The sequence below is a fragment of the Diplotaxodon limnothrissa genome, linkage group LG17 (assembly GCF_057381915.1).
Source record: "Diplotaxodon limnothrissa isolate DT_005_m linkage group LG17, D_limnothrissa_male_GT1.1, whole genome shotgun sequence".
Classification (NCBI taxonomy): Eukaryota; Metazoa; Chordata; class Actinopteri; order Cichliformes; family Cichlidae; genus Diplotaxodon; species Diplotaxodon limnothrissa.
This window is the reverse complement of record NC_140612.1, coordinates 16,570,289-16,583,175: the sequence shown is the minus strand read 5'-3', so window position 1 is coordinate 16,583,175 and position 12,887 is coordinate 16,570,289. Positions and strand designations below refer to the sequence as shown.

The window sequence follows — 12,887 nt, the reverse complement described above, 5'->3', positions numbered from 1 at the left end:
TACAAATCCTATCCTAGAAAACATGGTTGAAACCCCGTAGTTTCTCTTCCTGGTCAATATAGGAGGCAAAACCTTTGGACAGTTAGACCACACAAGACACTTATCCAGCTGGATCCAACACCCAGTCCAATGGGAATGCTGTGCTATCCAGCTGGTCATTTCAAATGACCCACTTGGCAGTGCAGAGCTATCTTTTTGTTTGTTTGTTGTATGATCAGGAGCAAGAATCTACATATACATATTTTGAGCTTGGCAACACAGTGTTTAGCACTATTGTGTCACAGCAAAAAGGTCCTGGGTTTACATCCACAATCTCGCTATAGCCTTTCTGTGTGGAGCTTGCATATTCTCCTCTGGTTCTCCAGCTTCCCCCCACAGTCCAAAGACATGCAGTTAGACAGATTACATTAATTGATGATTTTAAGAAGAATTAAAATGGTATTTACCCAGAATAATAATTAGATTAACAATATCAGAAATTTTGTTGTTCAACCCACTCATAAAAGAAACAATAAGTAAGCATGGAAATGTTGACTATTTTCAGATAGAGTCAACTGTAAATGTCTGACCAAAATAAACTCACATGAGGACAATTTGAAACAGAGATGATCACCAGTTTCACATTCAGAAGTACAAAAAAATTACATGAGTCAACCTCAATTTCAAATCGCTTAAATAGGAAATCTAGGAGTGGTATTCAAATGTTCCTTTCAACAACAAATCATTTTATTATTTTGATATACTTTATACTTTATTAAAGTATTTAAATCAAGATTGCAGATTGCTAAAATCTGACATATCATAACATTTACAATCAGACCAGATGCGTTTGAGAAAAATTAATTTTGTTCCTTTAGAGATCATAAGTTCTTTTACAAAAAAAAAATGAAAACAACAACAACAAAGGCATATTATCAGCAAACTGACTAATTATAAATTTACTCTATTTTATTTAAATTCCTTGACTATCAGGTGAAATTTCCAAGGAAAATAGCCCCCAATAACCCCCTCTAGAACACTGAGGTGAATAAGTACTCGTTTTTACTTGAAGGACATAACCTCACAGTAGTAATAACCGTACAACTGTCTGTAAATTGTGCTACAATTGTATAGCATGAGCTTCTTTTTTTACTTTATCTGTCCGACTAAAGAAAAAAGTTACACACACAACATTATTAGATTTTTTTTCTATTGCTACCTCCATTCCAAATATTGTAAAGGTGTGTGGTTTATGTTCTTAAATAGCCCTGTTTTTTTGTTTTTGGAGCGACATTTGAGTCTACACTCCATACCAGCTGGTGGCGGCAAAACACAATTTCGTAGTTTTCCAACCACCTGCAAAAATAACAAAAAAGAAGAAGGACACAACCGCTTCCTGCGACTGTCCGTGGATTGTGCTGTGGGGACCGTGACGGAGGTGTGTGAAACGCTGTACATACTGAAGCTTGGTATGTTTAGACAATGGTTACACTGAGCACCGTTGTGTGGTGGAGTTAGTGAATACCGTGTGAGGTAGTTGTGAAAGAGTTCAGCCAATGATAGGCGATGGTTTATTTGTGGAAGCCGGTGTGCTCAGCGCGTGCTCCCGACTCAGGCGCGAGACACCGGAATGTAGTGAAGTGACAGCGGTGTTCACCAGGAAGGAGAGAAGCGTGAAAAAGATCAATAATACATCATATAAAGTACAGAGTTAGCTGCGGGCCGTGGACAGAAACGATATCTAAATACTATATCCTCCGCAGCTGGTTTTAATATTGGCCTGGACTCGAGGTATTTAGTCAAAATCCTCATATGTCTCGGTTATAGTCTATATAACCGTTTTGTTCTCACCTAGCAGTTTTAGATTTTTAGCATAAATAAGATAAATAAGACTTGAATATTAGTAAGACAAAAAAGCTTTCACATTGCTCTAAGTTTACAGGTCCAAGAGTCATAAGTGTGTTGCTCTCTTTCCAGCAGCATGGCTACTGTCGAGAACGTTGCATCAATAGGACAGCATCTGGTGGACCCGAGACAGGACCTGACCAAGCGGTTCAGAGCTTTATTTACCCTGAGGAACCTGGGAGGTAAAACACCAGGACCACAGAGTTTTTTATTTTCAAAAACTGGATAAATGACAAAAGCACTCAGCTAAGTAACAGTACTCAAGATTTGCAGTAGTATTTAGGACTCCAACATTGGTTTGTAGGGGTGGGACTCACCCCACACATTCAGTTTCTTCTTTTTTCTTTTTTTTCAAATGTAGTTGTGGTTGTTTCTGTCCTTTCACTATATTTTAGTAGCCCCTATGTTTTCCAACAAAACTCACATGAAAAAAGTAATCTTTAAATCCCTAAACTTTGCAATAACGTCTTGTTCTCAGACTTGCAGCCTCCAGTCTTTTCCTCGTCGTCTGGTTGGCTCAATCACAGAAAGCAGCACTGTACTGTTTGAAAGACAAGACATTCAGTTTTTTCTTTTTCTCTGAGAGATCTTTTTTTAATGTAAACTGAAATCACAGCACAGCTGTTGCATATTGTTGCAATATATTTGCTGTGACTGAATGCCTGTAGTGATTTTTGGGTGAACTAATTCAGGGTGTCATCTGTGTGTGTCAGGTGCTGAAGCTATAGAATGGATCAGCAAAGCCTTCGCTGATGAATCAGCCCTGCTGAAGCATGAGTTGGCTTACTGCCTGGGACAGATGCAGGACAAACGGGCCATTCCTACTTTGACTGCTGTTCTCAAAGATAAACAGCAGGAGCCAATGGTTAGGCATGAAGCAGGTAAGCATGCTTGATGAGGTTGAGGAGTCTGTGTACTACCAACACAAGTATTTTGACAGAGTATGTTTTATGTAAGCTCTGTGCTCTGCACAGATGGTGCGTGTCCAAGTGTTCATTTGTTGCTGCACTAAGTACAGAAGTTCCCAATTAATCTGCTTTTTGTATTTACAACACACGCGCAATACAGACGCACGTGCACTGTGTAAAATACCTAGAGTAGCAGAAAAGTAGAAAATGAGCTACTCTCTTGTGTCATCAATTTTTTTTCCTAACAGTAATTTAGGTAAGGTGGTATAATTAAACAATTACCGTATTTCCCGGACTACAAAGCGCACCTGAATATTAGCCGCACAAGCTAAAATCAGGGGAAAATCCTGTTTTGTACATACATTAGCCGCACCTGACCAAAAGCCGCAGGTGTTTCAATATTGACTTATCATATGTAAGAGAATATGCACAAAGCGAATTGTCAGGAAAGAGATGGCTGTTTGGAGACACACCCCTTTTATTAATATTTTGAAAATCAAGTTATGGGTACATATTTGCACATGTGCTGTGCTTCATAAATGAGTAACAAATGTAGTACATAACAGTAACCTACAGCACACCAGAAAAATAGATTCAGACTACCTTTTAGGCTCAGGTGCAGTGACACGGCTTTAACAAGAAGAAAAGTCAGTCATTCACCACCATCTTCCTGCGCACTAAAACCACCAAAGTCCTCTTCTCCAGTGTCGGAAACGAACAGGCTCAGGATGGCTTCGTCATCCACTCTCCGCTTCTCTCCTTCGTTGTCACTTTCAAAACCAAAGATAATCCTCATTGTCATTGTCAGTGTCAGAGTCGAACACCCTCTGAAGGGCCGTGGCGGTGTCCTCCTCTTCATCATGCAGCAGTCCAGCCCTTCGAAATCCGTTGGTGATCGTGGATGTTTGCACACTTTTCCACGCTGTCAGAATCCACCGGTGGAGTTGAGCACAACTTGCTTTTCGCAAGTTTATCGCCGCTCGTCATCCACGCCTCCCGCTGAACGCGTAGCGCTACTTTGAAGTTTGTTTTTCGCGCTACTTGTACGGCACTATGTTGCCTGGCGGATGGACATGTGACCAACATACCACTCTTGAACCCCGATCCTTCCGCCAGGCAACGTAGTGCCGTACAACAGCGGAACAAACAAAACAAATCGTCTTACGATATCACAAAAATCATGGACAATCTATAGAAAAGCCGCACCTGACTAAAAGCCGCAGGGTTCAAAGCTTGTGCAAAAAGTAGCGGCTTATAGCCCGACAATTACGGTAAATAATATAATTTAGTTGCTCCTTCACAAATCTTATCTTTGCTAAGTACTTTGTGACAAAAAGCAGTATAATCGTATAATCAGCTGCTTGTCAATTGAGTCTGAAGCTTTGCCATTTTGGGCTGGTTACAACGTTGTTGTTTTTTTTGTGCTGCAGCCTTGTGGAGATGGAGTAATGACATGTAGACCAGTTTCATGTACTGCAGGTTCTGGTTTGAGAGATGCAATCCTCTCCCTAGCTTGCTCTGGTCTCTAGAGCACCACAAGGACCATTTATGCAGACAGTGGAGCTGGAATTCCATCCACTGCAGTACACAATCATGGCATCTGAATGATATCAAGGACTGCCAAAACAATAAATACTAAAATGAGTAGCCAAATATACTGCCCCCACATTAAAATGCTTTAGTGGTCTTTGTAAGGAGCACTAGGTGCCTTGCGAAAAGGCCACACTTTGACAGAATTGTCCCTAAAGAAGGTCATGTTGAACTGAAAGAAACTGAGAATGTGCATTTGGCATGAGGGACTGTTAGTGAGCTAATATTTAACCACTCTCTTTCTGCTAAACATAAGTTTGTGTAGAAAAGTATAAGTTTACATACATGTGTATGCAAACTCACAATACTTTCCTGGCGTAAGCATGATGGATGCTTTTCAGAAAATATTTTGAGACTTGCAGGATGCAAAAACAAATGAAAGCTGGAAACAGCGGTGCAGTTTTGAAGTCTGACTGCTATCTCTGTGTACTTGTAGGGGAAGCTCTGGGGGCAATTGGTGATTCTGTGGTTTTGAACCTACTGAAAGAGTACAGTCAGGATCCTGTCATTGAGGTAAGAGCATATCACAAAACTTGCCTGCAACTTTCAACTTGATTTCCATTTTACCTGCTACAGAACAGACCTACAATTTAGGCTTGGACTAATTTAACAGGATATTAATTAATTTTGAAAGTAACTGAAAAACTTGATTGACTGTTGTATTTGAATTGACTGGTTGTTGTCATGCCTTTATTGTCACATCACCTCCTAACGGCCATCTTTCAGGCTGCTCTTGATGTTTCCTGCTGCCTTTTAAAGTTTTTTCCTAAAACCTTTTACTAAGTGTATTAAATCTTTGGTGGTACAGAAACTATGCCCTCTACTTTGACATCTTCAACTCTATAGTGTCACCACTGCATTCCAATCCATCCCTGAAGTGTGGTTTTCCTTGCTAGCCTTTTTAAAATATTATCATTATTATTATTATTTATTTTTTTAGCCTGTTTATTAACTGCTTGCTGCTCTGACATTGTCTGCTGGTATACTCAGTGTTACAAGATGATATCCAAGACTCCGTCTTGTAAGTTGGGGATCAGCGCTTGTCTTGTTGGGTACTGCTGCTGCCACTGCCACCTCTATTTCTGCTGCTGTTACTGCTCCTACTGCTGCATCTGATTGATGACATGCTACTTTGCCCCCTAACTGCTCACCATCTGCCACCACCTTGAGCGTCCTTTTAATTCTGGTGCTTGTTGTTGATCGCTCTATGGTCTGACACATGGCGGTGCCCACATGAAGGACATTAAGACCACAAAGTCTCTGCAATAGTTGTCTGTCTTGGCACTAATGACTTAATATATTGTCAGAGAACCTCAAGCAAGGCTTTATACACCTCGTGGGCAGCCACTGGAAAGCAATCTGTCACCTCTGACTTGCTGTCATACCCCCTTTTATTAAGTAATGTAAAGTTCAGCTGTTTAGAGTTCAATGGCACATCTGGTTTAAGAGCTAATGCATTAATAAAGACATTCCCTTTGTGTACTACAACCTGTCATTCCTCAACTGCTTTGAACTTTTTCAAGCGAAATTGCCTTCACCGAAACCACTGGGATTCACACAATCTGTCCACAGGCATTGAACTAACCCTTCACTCTTGTGGTCTTTACAGCATAAATCCTGTTCACTCCCACTCTATTACAGAGACAGCTGTTTTCGTACCATTGCTACTAGGCAACATTTACAACAATACCAGTGTGATACCCATGTCTGTTTACCCATTTTCAAGGTCAACCACCCCCACTTTACCATTTCCTCAGATTGTAAGACACAGATGGGAACAATCCCATCGATCATCTTTGCACATGCAAGCTTACTAAAATTATTGCTCTCTGCTTCAATTATTGCCAGTTTTTCCAGTAGAACTTTATCTAATTAATCATATATACTTAACAATATTGTCACCTGTATCAATCATTTCCTGTATTGGTGAAACTTTCCTTAAAATGTGGGACTGTGGAACTTTGTCCACCCAATACTTAAATTCCCAGAGGTGCTCAAGCCGTGTTGGAGTTATAGCAGTAGTTTACAAGGGTAACTAAAACTGTGTTCCATTTACTCCTGGTTTATTTCACTCCTTCAAATTGCTAACATTCAACATTCAGTGTGAATTTTCTGGTCTACTGGTTTTTACTCTTGGTGTATCTATAAACTCCCTGCAGCTGTCTTATCAATTCAATTCAAAACCCCAGCAATCATATCACCTCCTATGAGAAAGCGCTTTGGCAACAGTGGGAAGGAAAAACTTTCTTGTGGTGGCCGCAGCACAATGTGCCAGGTTTTGTCACAACGAAAGTCAGTGTGAGACATGGTGAGCATAATGGCCACATTAAGGCACAACCCCCACTAGGGTTTAAATACCTGGGACTCTCCACCATTTGATTTGGTGAGTTCTAAGTGAGTGGTAACAAAATCTTGCTAATTTTCAGAGGGTATACATACCATGTTACGGTCATAAAAACTGAATGTGAGCAGAGCAGCAGTTTGAAATTGACTGGTTAAAATACAGTCATAATGGTCCTCATATACTCATCATCTCATGTTGTTTCTTTGTTTGTCAGAAACATTAAATATGTAAGTCAGAGGAACTTTAAGAGACGCTAAGCAGAGACAAAGTAAATATGACTTCAACTTTTGGAAGAATTCAAGTCTGATATGTCATTTAGCATGCTTCATACAACTGTGCTTTATTTAGCACAGTCACACACTTGACAGTTAACTCACACCTATGATCTCATAGGCCTGGACTGAACCACTGACTTTCCCAGTATATAATCTCATTTGCCTCAGTATTTCAGTGTTTTAACTTCATAATTGGACATATTTTTATTTATAAACAAATGCCATTTATTATTTTTTGAGGTTTACATTTGGTGATAATTTCAGTTACTCTTGATACTTGAAACCACAACTAAAATTGCAGCTTGCACTCTCAATTATTAACACTCGGTTGATACAGAAAATGACATAAAAGTTGACAATCTATACAGGTTGCAGAGACATGTCAACTGGCTGTTCGACGGCTAGAATGGCTTCAGAGTGGAGGAGAGAAAACGTTGCAGGACGGACACGCAGATAAAAACCCCTACTGCTCTGTAGACCCAGCCCCTCCAGCAGCAAGGAAGAGCGTGCCAGAGCTGCGCTCCGCACTGCTGGATGAAAGCCTGCCACTCTTTGACCGCTACCGTGCCATGTTTGCCCTGCGTAACCTTGGCACTGAGGAGGCTGTGTTGGCACTAGGAGACGGTAAGGTCCAACTTTATGGTAAACAATTATGTGAACATTTATTTCACTCAGCAGTCATCGTTAATCTGATAATACTACATGCAAACTATGGTTCTAGAACACTCAAGGAACTTGAAGATGTCGTTACTGAGCACCTAATAAAATATATGCATATATGAAAGTCAGTAACTGTAAATCCTTGTGAAGTATAAAAATAAGTATGTAGAACTACGCAGATGGAAATTAATATGTGCATCCGATTCTGTTTGCCTCCAGGCCTGCAATGCTCCAGTGCTCTGTTCCGTCATGAGATTGGCTATGTTCTGGGGCAGATGCAGCATCCAGCAGCAGTCCCAGCCCTCCGTGCAGCTTTGGAGCGTTCCAACGAGAACCCCATGGTCCGGCACGAGGCAGCGGAGGCTCTAGGCTCAATTGGCAAAGACGAGTGTCTGGCCGTGCTGCAGCGTTACCGTGAAGACCAAGAGCGTGTTGTCAAGGAGAGCTGTGAGGTTGCACTTGACATGCTGGAGTATGAAAACAGTGGACAGTTCCAGTATGCAGATGGATTGGTCAGGTTACAGGGTTAATTTTTAATTATTTAGGTCAGTACTGAGGTCACCTTGTGTTTAAAGGTAATTAAACACAATTTGTTGCTAACAGTAATATTTTCTTTACTTCAATATAGCTAAGTTGAAAACCAAATATATTTAAAAAAAACAAAGGGTGGAACATGGATAATATAGGGTCATCCACCCTAATAGCCTGTGCCTTTGACCAGCTGCTGCTCTTGCCCCATCATTCAGCTGCTCCTTCAAATCATCCCCAAGTACAAATATGGAGGAGAAGCTGCCCAGCCAACAGCAACATTGGGAGACGTGCACAGAAGCAATGGAGTGAGTAAAGAAGGACTGCTATAACAACCAGCCAGCCTCTGTTGTATGGCACCAGAAACAGACTGGTGATCAGGAGATGAATGAGTGTGGATTGTTGGGTCCTAAATTTTAAAGCCAAAGTAATCAACTCTATCCAGCTTGCATATTGAGTTTTTTTTTATGTCCAACTAAAAATCAGCCCACTCAAAAAGATCATCTGGAAAAGAGCAGAGTTTGTTTATTGAATGGAGTCATATAAACGATAAAACAGACTGTCACAACCAACAGAACAGCAGGACAACACAAAGCAGTGCAACCCCAGGCTATAGAGCCTTCCACATATTCACGTGCAAAAGACAAAACAACACAGAAGAGAAGGCAAAACAAGAAAATGGGGCAGAAAAGCGTGGCAAAGAGAGAGCGAACCCTCCGGACCCTCTATTTTATTGAGTAAGGACCCTCTGCTCAATCTGAATTCATCCTGCATTGTGCTTCTACAGTTTGATGCAAACTTCTCATTTTAAACTGTCTGCTACAAGCATTCGTGGTGTGACGTAGACCTTGATTTGTCGTGCTTCTCTTGGTACTTTGCTCCTAAATTACCATGGAGCACAGCTTGCAGTTTAAATGTAAATTTTTTTGTTATTTACAGTCAACTGTATAAAATTAAAATGATCTTACATACTAATGTCTCTCCTGAGTTTCACGAAGACCTTCTTCCCTCAAGTCCTACAACTCAAATTCTCATAACTGCTTGTGGTTTTGCACATCAGATAATTAAAGCTTTATTTGTAAGCATCAGTAAGTAAGCAATAAAGTACAGACTTCATGCCAAATAAAGAATCCTTATTATCACGCCTGTCAGCGTAGTCCAGAGTAGGTCTATTAAGACATGGATGAGTGAGTTTGGTGTGTAAGAACTTCACCTGCACAGAGTCCCGATTTCAACCCAATCGAACATCCCTGGGATGAATAAGAGCAGAGACTGCAAGGCAGGCATTTCTCACAAAGCCCTTTGGTGCTGCAGGTGAACACTATCCAGGTACAAAAGGACAAATGTGAGTTGTTGGCAACTTGTACCACTGTTGCTGAATTTTGGAAAGTGATTTATGTCTAGGTGTAGATTTGTGTTGATGTTTAATTAATGGAAATTCCCTGCATCCTTAAAACTACAGAATCCAATTTGTCCAAATTGTCGAGATTTAAAGTGGATTATATAGACTAGGTGTATTAGAATAGACCACATACTTGCAGTAAAACAGCCATTTAGGCTTTAAAAAATAAAAATACAACTCAAAATATTTTATACATAAAATAGATAATATAATGTATCTATAAAATGTTTATATAATGTTTTATATTCAGTCGGGCACATTTGTTTTTGATTGTTAGTTAAATATTTTAAAATGTACGTATTGATCTTTCAGTGGTTTTTAAAAAAAAATTCTTTTTAATAATTCTTATTAATTAAACAATAATAACAAGAAGTATGATGTCTTGTATTCATTATGACGGTATAGTTTTAATTTTCCAAACACATCCTGGTATCGGATAGCAAAGGCAAGCAGTGGTGTCGCACATCACTAACCGCCAGGGTGCATCCGCGAGCCTAGCAACCAGAGCCCTCTGTTAGCGAGCGCCACCGTTACAGTAACTATAGCAACCCTTGGAGTCTGTATACGGCGGTACATTGAGAAAGCGGTAAGACGAAATTTTGGAAGTCTTTTCCACGCTTGTATAAACCGTTACTCTGTCCATACCTCAGACGTAGTTGACGAACGATGGACGGAAAAGAGGAGAGAGTGCAGTCAGCTGCCGCGTTCAAGTCTTATATGTTGAAAAACAGCACAAAGAGCAACCTGAACCTGTAAGTTACCTTTTTATAGTACTAGTTAGTATCTGATGCTCTCATGACCTACTTGTCTGTTTGTTAATTTATTTCAATCATGTAAACAATGTGCACAAGTTCATTTAGAAAAGAAAAAAAAGCTATACAAAATAAAGCCAATACATTTCAACATTGCTTCACCGGTTCTGATTCAGTTACATATCGAAAGCAGTGGGAAGAAGTGCACACTTATTTAATCCCACCCATTCGCAATACGTTATCGGTCAATATTTAATCAGCTTCCTTGCTGATGTAATCTAAGTTATAATAATGAACACATTTATAATATAATATGATATTTACACCAAATCGTATCATTATGTTTTGTGATTCCATAGCTTTGCCTCCACACTACAAGACCAGTACCTCCATTTTTGAAAAGTTAGCTGTACAATGCAATAAGCATGAATAAACTTTCCTAAACAGAGACATTCACTGAATTTCAACATTCTCCCTTTCTTTATAACTCCTTTGCTTAATTCGATGTTATTTGATCTGTGATCCAAATGTAACTATTAACATATATGCAAAAATGTTTGAAACATGTTAAAGCTGTATTGGCACCAGGGCATTATCGGGCTATGGATAAGATTTTGTAATGATATCCATAGCTGTATAACCCCTAGATCTAGTTCATTCTGATTTCACTGAGTTTCGTTTCCTTCCGTGTCCTGTTTGACTTGGTCTCTGTGGATCCTCCCCAGCAATCCCCTATGTGTAGCATGTTATGTCTGGTTGCGAATGTCAAGTTTTTGTCTCTGTCTTGTCTCCATGTCTCTCTCCCTCTTTCCCTGTCATTCTCTCTCTTGCTCTCTCTCTGTCTTCACTTTCTTTGTGTTTGTCTTCCTAGTCTTGTCTCTGTGTCGCCTCCCTGCATTCCCTTTATTTAGTCAGTCTTGTCTCTGTTTGTTTCCCTTGTCTTCCTGTGTCTGGCCTCTGTCTGTTTGCAGTTTTATTTTGATAGTCTCTAGTGTTATGTGTATCATGTTCAGTGTCGCTTTCCTTGTCTCTACAGCAAAGAACATTACTAATAAATACTGGTTATAAAGAACCTTAAGCACACTTTTATCATTTGATTTGTAATGCCATTATACAATAACGTTCTGCATTCTTCAGTTTCTCCTCCCCTTTCATAAAGGATGGTCCAGTATGCTATGCAGAGGATGCAAGCATTAAAGCACTGAAGCTTAGTATTTGAAGAATACTATTATGTCCTCCATGCAGATACTTCCATATCACGTCTGTTAGTTAGGAACCTTCCTAAGCAAAATTGGCTATTTGAACGCATATTGGGTTTCTGTATGTGTGTGTGTTAGTTCATGTATTATTTCTTTATTTCCTGTCTCGTTAATTCCGAGTTGTTTGCAGCTATCTTTCCTGATGTTTACCACCTCCCTAATTACTTACTGTGTGTATATATTGTCTCAGTTTTCCGTCATCTGATGATCTCTGATGATCCCTCGGGATAAAACCCCCATAGATGGTGGTCTGATTAGTAGATGTACGCTCACGGCATCCTGAGCCACAACCACTGGAACTGGTGTCTGTGACTTATTTAGTGACACAAGAGCTTCTTTTTCACTCTAATTAAATTCTGGCTAAATTTTTGCATGTTAACTAGTATTGTGCTGCCCATGTGAGTTGCCAGGGGAAATGCACCTTTAGAGGTGAGAACTTCAAAACTGTTGCAAGACCAAATTTTGCAGCATTTAAAGATGCAGTAAAAAGAAAAGGCAGTTTAGATGAAATAATACAGCAATACAACAGAATAGTCTCATGAAAAACCTTTGACAAAATGTCTTGTGGAACCATATGGCATCTGTGTATTAATATGTGTGCTAATATGTACAACTAAGATTTATAGGTTGATATGTACCAAACTGTGTAACTGATGTTCTAGTTATGACCACCTCACTCGCTTGCTGACGAAGTTGATGGATGAGCAGCCACAAAATCCAGTGGATGTGATAGAGGATATAAGCAGTGATGTAAAACGGGGTTTGTTAGAAGAGATGCAGAGCACTCTGCAAGATCTTCCAGAGACTACAGCTGATGTGGAGCTGGCTAAGCAACAGCGCCTGCTCTTTACTCGGCCAAAAGATGTGGATCACGAGGAGGAACTGGTATTGACCACACACACCTACACTGTTTGTTCTACAACTTTTATATACAGCAATCTGTCCCTTTGTTAAATGCTAAGGTGATGGATATGAGGTTAGGTTGTGGATCCGTTCAATTCAGTTTTATTTATATAGTGTCAAATCACAACAACAGTTGCCTCAAGGCATTTTATATTGTAAGGTAGATCCTACACCAATTCAGAGAAAAAAGAGAAAACCCCAACAATCATATGACCTCCTATGAGTAAGTGCCTTGGCGACAGTGAGAAGAAAAATCTCAGTTTTAACAGGAAGAAACCTTGAGCAGAAACAGGCTCAGGAAGGGATGGCCATCTGTCATGACTGGTTTTGGATGAGGTGAGGAAGACGGAATCAAAGACATGCGGTGGAACAGAGCCAGAGA

General features: G+C 40.0%; 2 protein-coding genes across 5 annotated transcripts in view; both read left to right on the top strand.

The window, feature by feature from the left end:
- Positions 1–1,360: 1,360 nt before the first annotated feature.
- Positions 1,361–9,099, top strand: dohh (deoxyhypusine hydroxylase/monooxygenase). 4 transcript variants are annotated; one of them, XM_085376125.1, is made up of 6 exons: positions 1,361–1,417; positions 1,960–2,066; positions 2,598–2,765; positions 4,819–4,895; positions 7,370–7,625; positions 7,881–9,099. In XM_085376125.1, exons 2-6 carry the CDS (start codon positions 1,961–1,963, stop codon positions 8,189–8,191), a joined length of 918 nt encoding a protein of 305 aa, XP_085232251.1. In that variant the 5' UTR covers positions 1,361–1,417; position 1,960; the 3' UTR covers positions 8,192–9,099. The 4 variants fall into 4 exon arrangements, with proteins under 4 accessions (XP_085232251.1, XP_085232253.1, XP_085232250.1 ...); XM_085376127.1 differs by having other exon boundaries at positions 1,377–1,417; positions 1,957–2,066; XM_085376124.1 differs by having other exon boundaries at positions 1,384–1,448.
- A 1,158-nt stretch (positions 9,100–10,257) lies between these two features.
- rsph4a (radial spoke head component 4A) overlaps positions 10,258–12,887 on the top strand; it is a 7,337-nt gene continuing 4,707 nt past the window's right edge. The window contains exons 1-2 of the mRNA XM_085376188.1: positions 10,258–10,343; positions 12,265–12,487. Coding sequence (XP_085232314.1) covers positions 10,258–10,343; positions 12,265–12,487 — 309 coding nt within the window. The remainder of the gene's footprint in view (positions 10,344–12,264; positions 12,488–12,887) is intronic.